Source organism: Ahaetulla prasina, chromosome 1 (genome assembly GCF_028640845.1).
Source record: "Ahaetulla prasina isolate Xishuangbanna chromosome 1, ASM2864084v1, whole genome shotgun sequence".
Lineage (NCBI taxonomy): Eukaryota > Metazoa > Chordata > Lepidosauria > Squamata > Colubridae > Ahaetulla > Ahaetulla prasina.
Genome location: NC_080539.1, coordinates 165,394,852 through 165,415,261, shown reverse-complemented (window position 1 = coordinate 165,415,261; position 20,410 = coordinate 165,394,852). Strand labels below are relative to the sequence as shown.

General features: G+C 35.3%; 2 protein-coding genes across 2 annotated transcripts in view; one reads left to right on the top strand and one right to left on the bottom strand.

The window, feature by feature from the left end:
- CTNNA1 (catenin alpha 1) overlaps window positions 1-20,410 on the top strand; it is an 81,458-nt gene that overhangs the window by 23,923 nt on the left and 37,125 nt on the right. The window contains exons 8-9 of the mRNA XM_058180272.1: window positions 13,658-13,738; window positions 14,816-14,968. Coding sequence (XP_058036255.1) covers window positions 13,658-13,738; window positions 14,816-14,968 — 234 coding nt within the window. The remainder of the gene's footprint in view (window positions 1-13,657; window positions 13,739-14,815; window positions 14,969-20,410) is intronic.
- Window positions 1,471-7,460, bottom strand: LRRTM2 (leucine rich repeat transmembrane neuronal 2). The gene has a single exon (XM_058180430.1). The coding sequence runs from the start codon at window positions 6,644-6,646 to the stop codon at window positions 4,883-4,885; it is 1,764 nt and encodes a 587-aa protein (XP_058036413.1). The 5' UTR covers window positions 6,647-7,460; the 3' UTR covers window positions 1,471-4,882.

Genomic DNA, 20,410 nt, shown 5'->3' with positions numbered 1-20,410 from the left:
TTAGATTGAAAATGTACATTAGGGTCCCCATATATTAACAAAAATGATTTCCTTAATTCAAATGCGGTAATTAGTTCTTAATGCTTATTGTGGTCTTCTATTAAACTGCACATTTCTCTTAGGGACATAGACCCTTGAGTAGAAATGGGGTTAAGAACTACATATATTGCATGTTTTAGTATCTTTTAAGTCTACTTAAATGAATGAAATAATTTAAAATACAAAAACCTGTTCTTACAAGATAGAATCTGAGACTTCGTAACCTGTTTACCATTCTAATCCCTTTACAAAATGTTTTTTCTTGAACTTTTTATCAGTGCTTTCTGTGCAAGTCTTTGAATGGCCTCAGAGCAATTTGAGACTGATGTTTTTCCTTTCATGGACTGTTAAGTCTCATACTTAGACATGGAACAGTTTATATTGTATCTTCTTATTTAAGCACTTGGACTAGAAATTAAATTTGCTATGAGCCTTACATTGCTGACTGCACATAAACTGGCAGAGGAACTGAAGATTGTTTTAGTTGTACAAGTGATCAATTTGACTATGTTGGAAAATCTGGTGTTTGATATAAAAAGGATTATTCACATGTATTCTGGAAGATCATCTATCAGATTCTACTCTGTCAATGTAGTGATTTCAGTAAAATCATGTTGAATAATAGGTGATTAATTAATATAAGAAAATTCATAACATGGGATTATAAAACTAATCTCTTTACATTCCTTTGTGTCTATTGGCAGAGGCCAGTTCAGAGGTACCAAAAAAAAAAAAGATTGGATAGAATCTGCTGAAAATTTTTTCTTCATTTTATAAAAAAGCCTAGAAAATTACAGTAATCTTAGCACATAAAACTGGAAGTTATGCCCAACATGGGTTCCTCATAAATAATTTGCAGATGAGAACATGAAGAATATGAAAATTTGTGAAAATATTTGATTTAATGATGCTGAGCTCCTTCCCATTCAAATTTAATATTATGTTCTTAGAATTTTAAAAAGGCAGTCTTCTACAATTTTTCATCGTTATAAAAAATCTTGAGGGTTGTGATATGAAAATTGCCTATTTACTTGTTATAAGTAACAAAATAATGTCTATTTGATATGATACCGTGACATTGATAATACCCAAAACACAAGGGCATCATATTTGTGTCTTGGAAGCAAAACAATATGCTCATTCCAAAAAGAGATTTTCCTATAACCTGTATTATAAGGAAAGATATAAGCAAACTTATAACCAAGAAAAAAAATGAAATTCACGGTTTCTTATCTTGAAAGGGCACCAAGAAAGAGTCAGCTTCTAGTTTTATAATGTATAGATTTTTTTAATGTTTTTGTACACTGCACTTACTGCATTATGAACTTCCCACCACCACCATCGAAAATGCACTTAGAATATTGCTAATAAAAATCATTTGAATTTTCTATTAATATTTTCAACATTTAAAAATTTGAGGGGGAAGATAGAATGATAACTGAAATAGAAGTATAGTATTTATCTCTGAAATTGATGATGCAGATATGATGATCATTATTTGCTTTTCATTTAGATGACATGATTTGTATTATATGATGTCTCAATAAGATTCCCCACTAAATATGTCCTTCAATATTAAATTATTATGAATTTATAGTACAGTACTATGCCAGGTAAAAGCTTATAAAGTTCAGTCTTTATATTAGATCTTGGATTGGAAGGTGATATTGAACATAATTAACCATCACAACTTGTTCTTCCTATAGTAGCTGTGAACATTTAATTCAGGAACTTGCTTGCAGGAACCTTTGCTCTCTGAAATAATGGAAATTATTTATATGTTCAAGGACTGATTGAACAGTGTTAAAATAAGTGATGCATCCATTATTTATTTTTCTTCTGGGACTGTTGTAACCGTCACTTGAAATATCAACTATAGAATATGAAGTAATTCAAGACGGCATTATGTTAAGAACTACTAGATAAAAATGGCAAAAATCTGTATTTCAGCTTTGGTTTGAGCATTTGGGAGAAACATGATGCTTTGGGCTGTGTGTGATCAATAGCCTCATAATTTACACCAGTTTAGAATTAATTCATACAGGTTTGCATATCACCTAAAATTTTATTTAATGATTCAGCATTTGAATCTTTGCCAAGGATATATCATACCCATCTCCCATGAATAAGTAATAATCGGGGGGAGGCACTGAAAATTGTGTTTAAATTGCTATTGGGTGATGTTAATATTTTGCCTATGGCTTTTGCATATGCGTATATTCAAACTCTTTATTTGATGATCCTGTCAGTCTGAAAATACATATTGGGACTGGTCATAGTCTTAAATAAGACTTGCTGCATTACTGAATGTGATATCAGTAGCTTTTAGCTTTGTCACTTTAAAAAATGCCCTCTTTTTAGACTCTTAAGGAAAAGTAGAGTAGAGAAATCCAATTAACATAACTAGAACCAAACTGGTCTACAGCTGATATATTTTGGTAATTATATAACTATACCATGCAGCCTATATGACTGATGTTATAAAATTAATGCATAATATTGTCCTGCACTTTCTCTTTAGATTAAAACAGTCAAATATGTAGGCATGATAAAATGAGATATTAACTAAGGGGCTAAAATTTGTATTCTCAAGTCTTGTATGACTATGAAAATTATATTATACCGTATAGGTGTTTTCAGGTAGTTCAGAAGAAAAAGAGAACAGATTGACATAGGAGAAAATAAATCTCTTAGCTGCTAGTACTTCCTGCAGCATCTCCTGACTTGGGTGAAGTGCCCTGAAGAGAAGGGATAGTAATAACAAAGGGTTTTGACCAATTAGTAAGTCAGTTGTTGCAACTCCATATAGTTAAATAATGCTGATGAAATAATGCTGGGCTGTATTCTGATGGAGTATCTTAAGATGCTGAGAAAAATGTTGTTAGAATGTAAATGTTAATATAATTGTTACTCAGTTGCCTTCCAAATCTTTGCAGTTTATACATCTTTTAACCTTCAAACCAATTTGCTTACACACAGTGGGTTCTTGTTAAGTTAGTAGGTGGAAATAGAGACCAAAACATAGGCAGTTCTCAGTTTGATAAGTGGAACATGGATTCTTAATAGATATTATGTTTCAATGCAGATAAAATCTAGTTACCAGATGCATAGAATGTGTTGTATATGGCTGAAAGACAATGGCTTATCATGTAGAGGATTTGTAGATTTTATCTACTTTTCACTAACAGTTTGGTTTAATAGAGCTTTAAGTAATACAATCCAATATATTGAGCTAAAGTAATGCCGATTATAAAACTTGCAAGTACTAGGATTTGATGCATTGGCTTTAAAGTCTGAAATTTCCATCCTTTTCACCCTGTTCAAACCTTTGCAATATTTATTCAAGGATGTTTATATAGCACACGCATCAGAAAAATGATGATTTGTTTGAAAACCTTGCAGCATAGTACAATATACAATGTTATATATTGATTTTAAAGAATCCAAGCATCAATATTTCTTTTCCCCACTAACAAATGTCATTGTTGAACTTGGCATGATGGTTAGATCTACATATGTACATTTTCTTCAAAATATTATACCTTTGATTATGTGTTCATGATTTGAGAGTTGTACTAAATACTTTCTTAATTGTATTACATTTAAACTACACAAATGTGTAGTAAAGTAAGTTTCATAAACACTAAATCTAGAATTTTTAAGATCCAAGAATTGATTCTTTGCTTTTCAGAGAAATTTTGTCCTATTTTAAATGACATTATAACCTTCCTCACAAAAAAAAACAAACCCAATCTGAGTTTTAAAAGTTCTTACTCTTTCCATGAGTGTAATTAAATTAATTAATTATATTGCAATCAGTAGAGCCCTCTCCTTGAATATTGGATTGGTGTTTAAATTATCCAGTGTTGGAATTTACAGTGGTAATTGAGAGTTCATTCTGTGAGAATAATTCGGTGCCAGAGGAATAGTAATGAAGATAGAAAATAGTTTTCTGGTATTAAGTAGTCAGTTAGGCTTGTTGAGGAAAAGAAAGAAGGCTTTTTTGCTTAAAAAAAATCCTTAATGTTCATTTCTTTATATGTTGCTCCTTGGTATGAAATGTATCCCATTAAAGTCAGGACAGATTTAACAAAAGTTGAAGCTCGTGTAATATTTGGAGACCACACTAAATGCTACTGAATAGCTGTAGCAGGTTAATATTTTGAAGTAATGAATGTGATCTTTATTCAGAAGTGGCAGTAAGCTATATTCTGAATTTGCAACACATTTAGAATTCTGAATTCTTACTATGGAGTTAAAATAGTACTAAAATTCCATGCTGTAGTAGACTGGAAAATCTCTTTTCTGCACCTTTGTACTGTAGATCACAAGACAGAACAATCTTTTAAAGAAATTATCTTTTTTGTTTTTTGTTTAGTATGTACTTCATGAAACACTGAACTGGCTGAAATGTTGGTAAAATTTAGTAATTACAATGCATCATTTGGTAAAATATTCCCCCTTAAGTCCATTAAATAGATACCCAACAATATTTTCATCCAAATTATTTTTCTAAATTATATCTGGAGGCTTGGGAGTAAAAAAATAAAAAATTACACATATAATTACATAACATGAAACAATATACATATTTTGGGCTGAGCATATTTAGATTCCAAACATCAGGAATGCAAATGTAATGCCAACACTGTTATTTAAACACTGAAAATATTGTGGGTTTATTTAAAAAAAAACAACACCCTGAAATACTACTGCATCACTCAAAACAAGTTGCTTAGAAAAATCTAGGCTTTCTCAGTATTTGAGTTTTTTAAAAATGTATCGGATCCCTGCAATTTAAAATAAGTTTATCTCCTTTGTGTTCTTAGATTACCTGTAGATATTACACTTCACATTCTTTATAGGGTAACTGCTGACATTTGCATTGTCCATAGCCATTAATGATGATGAAGGGTCCTTCATGGGCAGGTTCATATTCATTATATGGTCCTTGGTCTGACATATTTGACATATGCAGCCGTGTTTGAGATCGTAGTTGCCTGTGGCTTTGAATCATTGAACACTGCCTAATTTTTCTTAATGTGGGAGGACAGCACTTCCTGGAGATGAACACTACAAAAATGATAAAAAAGAAAGAAAATAATAAAGCCATTGTTCCTGTAATTACCTGCTGGGTGAAGATGACATTGTTTGGTTCAGGCATCTGCTCTTCTGTGGTAAAGGGTATGCCTGTGGTGGTTGAAATTTCTTTATCTCCCACATGGAAATTTGAGGAGCTTATTCGCTTTGTATATTCAGTTGTTGGAGCTCTGTGAGTTGTAGCAATGGGTGTAACAACAGTCGATAAATTCCAGCAAAGCTGAAAACCATAAACTGCATCTAGAATATCCTCTCCCTGGGTATGGTTTGGGGTATGACAAAGGATGGAGTATTCCCACCGACCTTGGAAGCCACTGAGCCATGTGGCTAGTGCACATATTTTGGGGCTGCATTCCCAGGGGTTGCCGGAGAGACCCACAGTCGTTAGGGTTTTAAGTGAATATAAAACCTTGGACTCCAGAGTGGTTAGCTTGTTGTTATCCATTAAGAGAATTTTAAGATTAGGCATTATTTCAAAAACTGTCGTATCAATGGCTTTGATATCATTTCCAGACAAATCTAGCTTTTCTAAAGTGCTCCAGGTCCATTCCATCCCACAGGTCAGGTTGCTAATTTTATTCCCCTGTAAGAAGAGCATGTGCAGATTGCTTAGCCGAAGGAAGTGAGCAAAGTTAATCTTTGTCAGCTGGTTGTGCTCTAGGTGAAGCTCTCTTAGTTTGGTTAATCCTGCAAATCCATTGCGCGCCAAACTTCGCAAGCGATTTGTGCTCAAATCCAAAAAATCCAAACTACGACAGTCTGAAAACAGGCGGACTGGAATAGTCCTCAGAGAATTTGAACGTAAACTCAGAGTTTGCAGTTTACGAAGGCCATACAACAATTCAGGATTCAAAGCAGATAATTGATTGAAAGAGAGATCCAAATGTTGCAGGTTAAGCAGCTGGCTGAAAGTTGTGTTTGGTAAATAAGATATTTTGTTTGAACTTAAAATTAATTCCTTGAGTTTATACAGTCCTTGAAAAGCATCTTCTCTTACTGTATCAATTTGATTATGGTCTAAATGAAGCCAGGTAAGTTGACTGAAGCTTGCAAACTGATCCCCTTCAAGTTCCATAATAAAATTGTGCCTCAATGACAAACCTAGACAGCCCTTGTCAGTGGTGTTTGGCACTGAGTGAAACCCCTGAGAGTCACAGTAAAAGAGCAGCTTCTCACAACGGCATTTTGGTGGACAAGCCGTGCCCAAGGCAGGCAGCATTTTAAAAACAATACTCATTGCATATACTGCTGCCAGCATAGGAGCCCCTAATGGCCACTTGAAATGTAAGCCTGCAGAATATAATTCAGGGAAACAACAAAATAGGATATTCTTATCAGAGGTATGCTTAGAACAAGAAGAGAAAGATTGCTGCAAATAATGACATGCATTAAAAGGTTTTGGAGCTTTAATTTTTATTTTAAAAAAAATCTTGGTAGAGATATCTAAGTTACTGAAATTACTGATAAACAGTTCCCCCGTCTTAAAAAAGTACTGCTTCCTAAACATGCATTTCAAAAGCTAGATTAACTGCACATTATAAAACAAGTCAAATAATGCAAACTTACCCATTCTTTTGAGTACGTTGGAGGTTGCATTCAGTCGTAGTTTTAGACTCAACACAGTGAGTCTGTAAAAAGCTCTAACGTTGACAGCTTTTAAATCATTTACTCTCTTTACTCTTCTTTGATTTTGGAGTAAATAAAAAGGCTTCACATCCCATTTCCAATATATTCCTTTGAATTCATGACCTTGATTTTCAGTGGCAGATCTGTTAATTCCCGAATCAGTGCTGAGTTGATTAGCAGGTTTTCTTATACTGTACAGCTGCTTAATTGCAAACGCTTTCCACAGCTATGGCTTTTTTACTCTTAACTTGTTGATGGCAGATGGGTAGCTTATCACTGAGAGAAGCTTCTGTAGTCGCTTGAATGCATTTGCTGAAAAGCTTTCAGGGCTAAGGTACAGAACGCATTTGCTTATGTGCTGCTACCACACAACTGTATATAGGCTGACGTCATCCTGTGACGTTCCTTTTTGTTTGGGTTTTCCAGAAGCTTTTGCAGTTTAAGGCACTATAGTGCAAACTCTCAATTGTGAGATTAGACTACCACTAAGAGGAAAAAAAGTAAGAATTCTTCAGCTGATATCCAGAAGATAGGAATGATTTTGCAAGAGTCTGTCTTGTAGATTACATGCTTATTACTACAATCTTAAGCTGTACAGATTTTGATTTTTCTGATTTAGTATTTGTGTTGGTATTCTGTATGAAAACTGTAAAGGTGGTACATAAGAGCATTACACCACACACACACACACACACACACACACACACACACACACACACGATATAGCACTTTAGAAGTTAGTGGCATTCACTTAAAAAGTTTTTTAAGGGAATATCTTAAAGGCAAGATCTTAAAAATTATAAAGTTGTGTGTGAAAATCAATTTCACTGGGTTTTGATGTTTCTTCATCGGGGTAGTTCAGACAGAATTTAGAAATGTATACATACTCAATACATACGTGGATTCCATTCTAAATGACTGAGCCCTCAGAAATGTACAGGACAGTACCATCTTTATTTATTAAATATGTAGCTCTTTTACTTCTTAAATTGAACTGAAGAGTGATCCAGATGCAGTAGTATTTAACTGCACCCTTGGCCTTACAGTTATCAGTTCAAATAATGTGAATAACCTAGTAAATATTTTATTTGGAAATGGTAATATAGTTTTATCCAAATTTGGCAACATTGAAATATAATTCTCAGTTAATAAGAATTAATGCTAATAGGACCTAACCTCACACTTTATATTTTGAATATTATTCTGTCACTGCTATAATTTTTTAACTGGTAAAGTAACCTGTACTTTTTTTATATTCATGTGTGTGTGTGCGTGTGTATACTTATATGCATGCACTCATGATATTAAAACTATATGATTTAGCAGTGTAAGTAACTATGCTACTTTTTTCTATGCCTATTTTTCTCAGGGAAATTACTTCCTTTTCACCTGACATTTGTAGAATTCTTGAATACATATTTATGGCAGATAATATCAAGAATTTTCAGATACTGTCTTTAGAATTTTGAATATGCAGTACTTTTCAGAAAAAAATTACCATTAAATCTGAATCTTTACATTTGGCTGGTGGGGCGGAGGAGGTTAGTTACAGATTTAACCAGATCTCATTAGCCAAGCCAAAAATTGTGCTTCCACAGTTAGAATGATGGAAGGTGTTCAACAGCAACCAATGAAGCACACACAAAGTCCAAAGGCGCTCTGACTTGAAGTAGTGATTAGTAGTTAGCAGATTTGACAAAATAGGAAAAAGTACCTCCTTTCTTGAAAAAAGATGAAGGAGTTTGAACTGGTCTCTAGCTGAAGAGGTCCTTTTCTGTTCTAGATCAAAAACAGTGGGATGTGGAACTTTTATGTGTGGTTCTAAGTCATAAAGAAACTTCCAAGTGCCTTCGCTTTGCAACTTCCAAATCAGATCCAACATTCTGCTGAACTTTTTGATTGGGAAGGAAAATGTGTTCACAGAGGTGTGGTTTTGAAACTGAAGATGCCAGACTTCCAAATACCTACTGAAAGGCAGCTCCATGCTGTGCATGGCTATCTTAAAGTACTAAACTTGCCACTATCTTAGCTGAGTCCTTTTTATTTTAGCTCTTGGAACTCATATTTTTAAATTGTGCATAATTCTGCAGTTTCCAGATATTTGAGATACACGTCGGGAAGAGACCCTAAATTTTAGACAATGTCCAAGAAATGAAGAGATGAAAGAAACTATGGACATGTTCAGTTATTATATTTAATGCATAAATTTTTACTATATCAGACTAAAGTATACCATCCTCTCTGCTGAATCTAGTCCTGGAGGGTTTTTCCTCTTCCAAAGGACCTATGCATATGACATATTAGACATAGTCTGGTTTACAAATACTTTTGCCAGAAGCAACAGTCTTAAAAAGGATAAAAGCTGAAATTGAATGAATCCCTAGTTGTATGTAAAATAAGGCACTCCAATTTTTTAAATTGATTCTCCCTGCATGTGCATGCACACACACACGCGCACACACACACACAAAGTTATTCCCTTTCACATAAAAATGCAAGTGCACACAAACATCTTCATTCCAGCTGAAAAGCGAAAAGAAAAGTGGGGTGGAGAAAGGATGTGAAAAAGGGATAGTCATATTTGGAATGAAAAAAGAAAAAGTGGACCAAACTGGAAGAAAAGGGGACAAGATCACTGAAAAAAGAACTATTGGCCCTCCATTTGTAAAAGACGAGTATCTCCTTCAAGTCAGAAGAGGAGGATAAGTAGCTATCATCCTTTCTGCCACACAGAACTGTAGTGTATGTGTGGGAGGGAGGGAGGGAGAGACACAAAGAGAGAGAGAATGAATGAATGAATGAATGAATGAATGAATGAATGAATGAATGAATGAATGAATGAATATGGAACAGAAGTGTGTCCTATTTAAGTAGTGTCTACAATACTATTTATGAAAGAAAAATTCATCTCTGCTTTAATTAAGGGAATCATTTTTAAATAAAGATAGTAATAGAAAGTCATTTATTTTCTTCCCAGTTTTGCTGTCTTTTTATGTAATTGAATTGAACAATTTAGATTATTGAGAATATATTTGGAAAGAGTTGCTTCTGTGATGTGGAAATTTCTCATAATTTTGTCTTGCAATTGCCTGATGCCCTTAAGATAGCGGAGTAGGCCATTTGGCTGCTGTTCGTTAACTCGTCAGATCTTAGAAGAACCAAAGAAAGGCAAAAGTAGAAATGCTACTTCAGTAGCAAAGGCAACTGAAGAAGGGGAAATATTAAAGTGAAGTTTAAAGAGAAATATTTCAACAAAAGCATAGTAACGAATAAGTAAAGAAAATGAGGTTAATATTGCATATAGCTAGCATTTGTAGGGCTGGAAATTCAGATTATAAATGATTTGCAAGATAAGAGCCAAGTCATTTGGCTTCCAATTTTAAACAATGGACATTAGAATTCCAAGAAATGTTGACCAAGATGCATAGTACTATAGTTTATCTTAGGTAAAATCAGATGTATGACCAGAAGAATTATTATACATTGGTAGCATATTCAAAGGGAACATACATAAAAACAAGAGTAGTTCCTCCATTTGTATGTTCATTTGTTTATTATATTTCTAGATTATCCACTAACTCCCTTAGACACTGTGTACATCATTAAAATATATTAGGTCAGTGTCATACAATAAAAATATGTTACTATATAGTGATATACAAATTTAAATCTTGGCTCAGATATATTTCTACTTAGACTACTAGTCTAAACTTTCACTTATAATACATGAATTATTCTATTCCAGCAAATGGGTGTATAGACTTTTTGGAAGCAGATCATTGGTCTGAATCCAGCTATTGGAATTTGTCTTCATTTTATGAGATTCAATCCTTTCAAAGCACAATTTATTGTTTGTGACACATAGTCAATAACTCTTAAGCAGAAAAACATGGAGTCAGCTAGAGTATGCCTATTTCGGAAACCCTGGGTTAGAAATACAGTAATGTGTTTGCCTTAGATTAAAAACCAAGCTTGCTTATTATAGGATATCAAGGCAATCTAGCATTCAGATTGATGAGGATTAAGTTTGAATTTCTGAGTGGGATCCCCATATAAAGTGTTTGCACAATGTGCCATGGCAGCTTAATTATATTCCTTGTTGCCCGCCATAGCTATAGCTTCCTTATCCCATTATCCATAGGAATTGGAGATATTGTAAAGCAGTGGTAGTCAACCTGGTCCCTATCGCCCATTAGTGGGTGTTCCAGCTTTCATGATGGGCGGTAGTGGTTTTGTCCAAAACCGAAGCACTTTCCTTTTTTAAAAAAATTTAATTGACTTTTTTTAAAAATTCATAGCATTATTTAAAAACATTTTCATTAGGTTTTCATAAAATTCCCTGTGACAATTAAAATTTCTGAAAATATACTGTTTGTATCTCCCGTGCATAAGTTTAGTTCACATTACGTAAGTGAAACTAAATGGCTCTATAGTGCGACCGCAAACAAAAAAGCCTCGTCCCAGAATAGCTTGCACATCTCACCCCACACCACCCAGCTGTAACAGACAAGCAGAGCTGGTAGCCAGCTCCTCCCCTCAAACCCAATCTATGATGCGCGAGAGGTATGCGCAGACAACGATAAACGGCACATTACTGTGGAACCGGTGGGCGGTTAGAAAATTTTACTACTAACAGATACAAAAGTGGGCGATAGGTATAAAAAGGTTATCTACCCCTGTTGTAAAACTACGACAAAACAGAATTGATGCCAAGCCTACAACTTTGTACTTGGATGCAAGGATGTAAGGACAGAATTTGTATTGCCATGTGCATGTTTTCATTCTCACATAATCTGGGTTGGCTAGAGTTACTGTACTTACATATGATTCTTTGCATCTTCTGTTGTATCTGAATGTTTTATTTTCTGGAGAATGTTGTTATCCATGTTAGTTTATTTTTATCCTGCCTTTTTACTTAAAAGCTCCCAAAGATACTAATGTTTGTCATGTTTTCTTTTTAAAATATTTTAAATAAACATAACTAGCCTTATATCCTAGCATAGGCATAGTCTGCTAGCTTAGTTAGTGAAATTCAACAGATGTTTTTCTAGTACAATACTGCCACCTGTACAAAAAGGGGCCTTTGTGTTTTACTAGTACCAAATGTTTTTCTTGAGAAATATGATACCTTCCATTTCCCTTGATTTTTTGCACTCATGTACGTGGATACAGAATCTTAAGTTCATGCATCTCCTTCTCTACACTGTCATAATGTAACAAAGGTTGTCATGTTATAGACAGATGCCAAATTTGTAAACCTGACACAGGAGCTCTTGGCCACAAGGAGCTTAAGGAATAACTAGGGACAGAAACAGTTGCTAAATTAAGTAAAAGCAGTGATAATTCATTTTCTGTAAGAGATGACCACTTCTAAACAGGTGGAACTAATCAGAAAAAGATCCCTAAGGGCTATTTAATCAAACAAAATTATTAGTTTTCCTGGGAGTTAGAACAATCTGCCATGTAATTAAGAGGTTCATCTTTATTCAGGTTTCTTTTAATTCAGCTAATTTTGCATCTGGATTCATATATTGTTTTAAGTTATGCTTTGTTTAACTACGATTTATTGAATAGCCCATAATGGCTAATTGTGCTGAAACTAAACAACCATGTTATGTCAGAGTGAAATGTACAATCCACCTTTAGTATCAGGCGCAAATAACCAGAATCGTTCGTGGGTAGTCTCAAGCAGAGTTTTTATTATTAGTCACTTATGTTACAAGAATCTCACCAGACTTGATTGCATTTTCTCTTGGGATCAGTCAAAAGGCTTCAGGGATTTAGGGGAGAGGTCTTACCTGCACTGCTTTCTGCAGTGCAAAAATTCTAAGCTCAGCCTCTTCTTAACATCTCCCTCAGTACAACTGGTGAGTCCACTACACCTAGCAAATCTAAAAATCCACAGGAACTGTGTGCAGTTCTAAGCATACTCAAAAAAAATTGTTGAACATAATTATATATACTTTATTCCATTAGGTACATACTTGCAGTAATGATTTTTCACATTATCTGTGCTAAATATATAAATAAATAAAATAAATATAACAAAGCATTATTGCTTTATTCTGAAGATACTTGAAAATGACATCTCTCTAAAGTTTATCGTCTAAGATGTGCTATAATAGGAAAAATTATAGTTTCAACTAGAATAAAGGATTGTGCCTGAGAATTAATCTCTTCCATGTGTCCTATACTACATAGTTGTGCATATTTTAAAGTGGTGAAATTTGTCCATCATATGCATTAGGAAATAGGACATCTTCAAGGACCCATCATGACCCATGGCAACATTTCTTTTCAATCATAAACCAGCCTCATTCTTTTTTTTTTTATTCAAAAAGTTTTACCAAAATTTTTTTTCCCCTTTTCCCCCATCCCCCCTCCCTTCACAAACCACCCCCCCCCCGACTTCCCGGAACAAACACAAGGTATAGTTAAAAATAAAACAAACATATGCTAAAAAAATTTCCCTCCCAACTCTATTATACTCCCAGCCTCATTCTTTAGTCTGAATCTAACAATGATACTGTTCCACAAATAACTATATAGCAGCTTCCTGGATGTTGTGCGAAATGAATACAATATAGCAATTGCCTCAGACAGCTGGTTAGGAACATTGCTACAATCCATTCTTAATAAACCTATAGTACAACTAAGGAAGCCAAATATAAAATCCAAGCTATGTGCATTATCAGATATGTGGTACAAATTTTGAATTCTAGTTTCTAGATCTGTCCAGAAACACTTCTTATATACTACTGTTTTGATATACAAGACCTCTGCTGATTTCAGTTTGCCATTGATAATGAGTGGAAAAGTCAGTGGAATTTAGACTTGAGCTATTGTATAATTATAGTACTTTAATCTAATGCTGCTTTATTTGATTTTCTAGGCTGGACGCAAAGAAAGAAGTGATGCCCTCAACTTGGCAATAGACAAAATGACAAAAAAGACAAGAGATTTGCGTAGACAGGTATAGTATTAAATATGTATTAAATGCTCATGTAGTCTGCTATGTACACAGCATACCATTTATTCTAACATTTTTTTTCAGATCTGTCAATTATAGACAACTAAATGCTTGGATTTTGGGGCAAGGTAACCTTAAGTCTAGAGTATGATGCTTTCTTCATTCTGTCATGTTCACAAGTATAATATTTTTTTCTCTTCCTCTCAGCCCAGTGACAGGACCAAACGGAGAAAACCAATGCTGCCAATAAACCTTGACCTTCCCTGTACACCCCAGAGAGTATACTCTTTTAAATTAGCCATAAGCTGGGCAGGAGAACCTAGGACTTTTCTCCACAACTGTTAGCAGCAGTCCTTATGTGGATTCTTGGGAGATGAGATTATAGCAGTAGCACTTAGATTTATACCACTTCACAGTGCCTTTACAGCCCTCTCTAAGCCGTTTACAGAATCAGCATATTGCCCCCAACAATCTGGGTCCTCATTTTACCCACCTTGGAAGGATGGAAGGCCTTCCTTCAACCTTCCTTCAAGTCAAGATTAGACGCTTTCGTTCCTCACCCCGGAAACATTAATGCACAACCAACAAGGAAATGGTCATCTAGAATATAATCTCTTTAGTGATTTCAGATGTATATAAGACAGAGCGCTAGGCAGTGAATGGCTAGATATTCTCGATCACTTGTTCAGCCCTGGACGGATTCTTTAGGGATCAGTATAGATTACCATTGCCTACTATAACAATGAATGAACGCTCTTTTTCAAAAAAAAAAAATCATTAGGTTTTTTTTTTAATCATTAGAGTCATTAGTTAAAGCAGTTTTATATCTTTTTCCTTGGTCACACCAAAATGGAAGCTGAACCTGTGTTTTGACCTAGGTCTATTCCGAAATTAATTAAGCAAGTAATTTTTTGAGATTTCAAGAACAAAATCCCACCTACATTGAAATAATTGTTCTCCATGAAAGGCCACGTATGTTTAATAGAAGGATCACCAGTAAAGTGTATTTTAGCAATGCAGAAGTTGCAAATATATTTTGCCTTGTTAAACAACTTAATTTGTTTTGATTTCTCTTCTTAGCTCCGTAAAGCAGTTATGGACCATGTTTCAGATTCTTTTCTGGAAACAAATGTGCCACTCCTTGTTTTGATTGAAGCTGCCAAAAATGGGAATGAGAAAGAAGTTAAGGAATATGCACAGGTTTTCCGTGAACATGCCAACAAGCTGATTGAGGTACTGTGATAATTAAATATGGATGCCACATGAGCATTGTGGGAAATAGATTAGGCCTTCTTTGAAGTATTATTTTATCCTGAGCCGATCACAAAATTCTTTCAGTGAATTATCTCAAGTTTATTTCTATGTTGTGGAAAGAATTTTAAAATGCATTTATCTCTGAAGCACTGAAAAAAATGTGTAGTTTATACAGGGCGCAACTGAAATGAGAGTTATGAGTATTTATAATAGAATAGTTATCCCTCTTTTAAAGTGTAAGCACTCATGTAATTTCAGTGTAGGATTTTAAAATAAATAACAAATCTCTGAACAAATCTCTGAATTTAGAAATGACTGTAAAGTGTTCAAAACAGCTTAAGTTGGTGAGCAATTTTTAATTCCTCATTTCTCAATTAAGCAAACATAAGCATGAAAATTATGAACTTGACTTGTTTACCTTAGCCCAAAAGTTTAAAGATGAGGGTAACTGAAAATCCAGTCCTTGAGAAAAATCATTTACTGTAAGTGTTCTATAAGCAATATAAAAGTTTTTTTCAATCTAGCTTTTTCCACAAAGGATAGCCAGTAAGTTACAGCTTTACAAATATCAACCTGATGGGTTTGGAGTACTTAATGCTCTAGTAGGCCTATTTGACAATAGATTTTTACAGCCCATTGGGAATAGGATGTATTATACCTTGGAAATGTAATACTATCACCACCCAAACAAAAACCCCAAACCCACTTGCTTATTCAAATAGTTAAGCATAATACATTTATGCAAATAAATTCTTAGACTTAAGATATCTTTGCACTTCACCCTAATTCCTTATTCATTGTAGTTGTTAATTAATTTCAAAGCAAAATGTAAAGACTTGATCTGCACTTGGACTGGATCACATTTTAGATTATCCAACACATTAGCTCAAATTGGCACAAAATATTTTAGACAAAAACACTTATACTTATCCATTTGTTACTATTATATCTGGGAAGATGAAAGTAAATAGAACACTTGTTCATCAGAGGCAGCCCGAGGCCATCCATGCCTCTTAAAATGTAATGGACAGATTCTGAGAGGATAATTACTAATTTGAGAAAAAGCATTATTAGAGAACTATATTGAAATTTAATTTGCCTTGTCTGCCCTATAAGAAGCATTTCTTTATTCCAAGTTATTAATTATTTCTGGATTAGGCGAGTTCTCATAAAAGTACGTATCTCTCTTTTCCCTACTATAAAAAATGTTTTAGTTGTTGATTTCTACAAATGTTCCTTTCTAGTTCATAAAATAGTGCATGACAGGATAGACAGAATGCAGACTGATGGCAAATGACTTTCTTATTTACTTTTATGAGAATCTTAAAATCCATCAGTCAGCGCTTGACAGAAAACACAAAATTAGACTTTAGTATTTGAGTCCAGAAACTTATTTTTAGTACCGGAGATTAAGGAAATAGAGTCTTTTCATGTACAGAAATCTCTTCCTAATCCCCTACCTCAGTTTTCTTCATCTTAGCAATATGATTTATGACAGATTGGAAATAAGTAGATTAATAATAAATTCTTCTTGGTTTAGTAAATCCTGTTCTACCTCTGCCTTCCTTTGGTACATGGGATATATGCTTTGGTTCTTTGTCTTATTTGCATATTTGTATCAAGGGACAAAGATAACCAGATCTTCTTATCATCACAAGACTGAACGATATATACCGTATTTTTCAGACTATAAGACACTCCAGACTATAAGACGCACCTAGCTTTTGGGGAGGAAAACAATGGGAAAAAATCTGCCTCTGCCTCCCAGCATCCATCCGATATTTATCTGGCCTGTTTGCTGCGGCCCGTTTGCCGTGGTCCCTTCACCACTGCCACCCATTCACCACTGCAGCTTGTTCTAGACCAGCTGATCGGTGCCACACCAATCCCCCACCCCCACCACATTATTCAGAGTAAGACACACAGACATTTCCACCCACTTTTTTGGGGGAGGGGAGTGCTTCTTATACTTCGAAAAATATGGTAATGCTTAGGAAGGTGAAAAACTTTCAACTAAAGGACGAATGGAAATAGACAAGTGCACAGACAGAGTGACAGCCACTTTAAAAAAACATAGCTAGAGGGAGATTCAACCCCCACCACAGGAACAAGAATCAGGTGCTGCCAAGACAATAAAATCATTCTTTACTGTTTTCATTATCACTTCCATATTAAAATGTGAGATTACTTACAGTACTGTGGTCTTGGGTGGACTTATATATATATATATATTTTATTGAAGTGTTGACCATCAGCCCAGTCATAAACAATGCTTTATCTATAGTTTGTAGCCAGGTAGTCTTTGACTTACAACCATAATGGAGCCTGCCCCGTTGTGGTTATTAAATGAGGTGCCCATGTGATCCACTTTGCTTCACCACCTCAATCCCTGCTTTCCCTGTTGCAGTTGTTAAGCAGAGCATGGAGTGCGTCAGGAGTTAGGGGAGGCCCAGGAAAGCTAGTGCAAGCCAGGCCTGCACACAGCACCTCCTCAGCTCACATATGGTCTGCCCTGGTCTTCCACCACTCCCTGAACTCTGCTTTTTACCCTGCTGGCTGCCTGCAGGCTTTGGGACTGCTTCCTGCTGTACTTGATCCCTGCAGTCTTTGAGGGATCAGAGTTTGCCTTTGGAAGGGAGAACCAGTGGATCCACCCCTCAGCCTTCTTATACAGTATAGAAGTCATGTGCCATCCCAGAAGTAGGTGCCATTTTGGGACTGAACACAGTTTATTGCAGCTGCTCCCCAAATAGTGCCCGCTTTCAGGACAGCAGCATGTGTCCTATGTGTAGGAAGGCCACACAGCTGATGGTCTGCTTCCCAAAGGAGATCTACAGAAAAGGTAAGTAGACCAAGCCCTGACAGAAGGGAGGAGGGTGTCGGACCAGCAGGATAGGAAGCAGTCTCAGGCTTGCAGAGACCCAGTGAGGCAGGAAGCAGGCCCAAGCTTGCAGGAACCCAATGAGCTTAGATGAGGGGGAGGGGGGGAAGATGGGCAAAGACCAGTGCAGTGTCTCTAAGCCCAGGGAGATTGCCAAGCACCTGAATTTTGTTCTTGTGATCGCAGGGGCTGTAACTCCAGAGAGGGGTCATATGTCCCTTGGTTGAGTGCTGACATAATTCAGAATGGTCACTGAACAAATGATCATAAGTCAAGGGCTACTTATACACTTTGTACTCTAGAATGCCACGTTTTTCTACATTTAGAAAAAAAGTAGGCAAAAACTATAAAACAGGAAAATATGAATGTTGTAATTACAATATGGAGAATTTATTTTTGTTTTTATATTCCACAATATCAAACAGATATAATACCATAATTTTCAGAAAAAGAAATGTAAGAGGGGGAAATGTAAGAGAAATCAAGGCTTAGCATAAATATTTTGCCATCTGAAACTTTAGCAATTTCTATTTCTTCAGGGTTGTGGGTTTTTTAGGGTGGGTTGTGTGGAAGAGCCAGCTGTTTAAAAAAAATTGAAGTCACCTGCATTGCCTTCTTTCCCTCCCAGTTGAGCCTTTCCTTCTCCCCCCACCCCCCCATGTCAACCCAGCAGAGTTGCCAATAAAGCAGCAACCTTGACATGGTTTGTGGGAGAAAACAGGTGTTTTGGAGCTGTGCAGCCTTCAGCAAACTTGAGAATAGTAGCCAAATCAAAGGTGTTTTTCCTTCAGAAGGAATGGACCGTTCAAAAGAGAGGAAATATTAAGACCCAACATAAAAGAGAAAGAAAGCACAATCTAAAAAACTTTCTGTCCGTTAGCAGAAAAAGAGAAAAAATCTCAGCAAGAGAAGACTGAAGACAAAATAAATTTTAGGAAGAAACATTGAATCATGCGAGTAATAATTTGGAGAGTTATGATAGAGTAATAGGTAATAATAATAGAATACAGTACAGGTAATCTTTGACTTGCAGCCGTAATTGAGCCTGGCAATTAAGGTTGAAAAGTGGGTCCTCCCGTGACCAGATCCAATTTTATGATCTTTTTTTGCAGTGGTCTTTAAGCCAATTCATTATTGACATTTTTTCCAGAAAAATACCTGTTTCTGAGGGGAAACATTATGAATCTTAGTCATGTGACTGCAGAACACTACAAAAAGTATAAATATGGGCTGGTTGCTAAGTGCCCACAATGCAGTCACATGACCATGGGGGAACCATCGTAATTTCATAACTGAGCCATAAGTAGCTCCCTAGCATTTTCTAATTTTTTGTTAATGGTTACCTCATTCTGTTGGAGAGATGTTAAGGGGTCCTTGGTGCTCTGAGCGTGCTTGTTTTCTTACATCAGTGATGATGTAACCTAATTAGGGTAATGAAATCTCTGCAAAAAAACAAACTAGCTCAGAAAGTACCGAGGACCCTTCATTTCTACCCTGAGCTACAAATATTCTCCTTTATTGAGAGCTGTTAAGTTTACATATTCATATTTATGAAAACACAAATAATATAGCAAGCAAAGAAATCTATGACCCTTATCTTATAGTTGGGTTCTTATGCGTGAATAAAAATTCAGTTGATATAAATATATAACTGCTGCATAGCACACTTGTTTTAAAGAAAGCTTGATAATTTATTAATAACCAATTGAATCAATTCTGTCAGCATGAGGCATAATTGATCTCTGTAGGATGATCCTTGTGGAATCATGCAAAAAAAACCCCACATATATCCAGGGATCATAGCAAAAATATAAATATCAAGAAATACCCTGTTTCCCCCAAAATAAGACATCCCCATAATAAGCCCAATCGGGCTTTTGAGCACACAGCAATAAGGCCAAGCGCTTATTTCAGGGTTCAAAAAAAATATAAGACAGGGTCTTATTTTTAGAGAAACATGGTAATTATATTCAGATGTGTGTATTTTTATCAAATAATTTTTAGCATGGAGCTTCATAAAATACCTCAATTTGAATGTGAAACTGCTGCTTTTTTAGTACAAACACTTTTTTATGTTTTAGAATATTCACATTTGATTTTGGCAACACTCGACTCCACACTGACTCTGGACAGTTCAAAATGTGATAAACAAGATAAAAGCGTAATGTAAATAAAATGCTAAAAATGATTAATTTTGTGTGATTTCGCTCTCAGTTTGAAGTGTTTTTTACTATCCCTAGGGATAGTTGAACTGCAAGAAATACCATCAAAAATGTAGAAAAGCTACTATGACTATTTTCATAACACTAAATATTCCCTCTAATTAAAATGTATTAAAATGCATTTTAATTGCTTGTCTTGTTATTGGTTGGGGGAGGAGAGAGAGAAAATTTTTCAATTAAGGCCTTCTGCCAATAAAAGGGATTATACGTAGTTCAAGATTGAACTATGGAGTCCTTAGTGCTCTCTTCTGTTGGTTGGTTGGTTGCTTGCTTGCTTGCACATGTTTTATTAGCTAACTAGTTAGCATCATTAGTGTG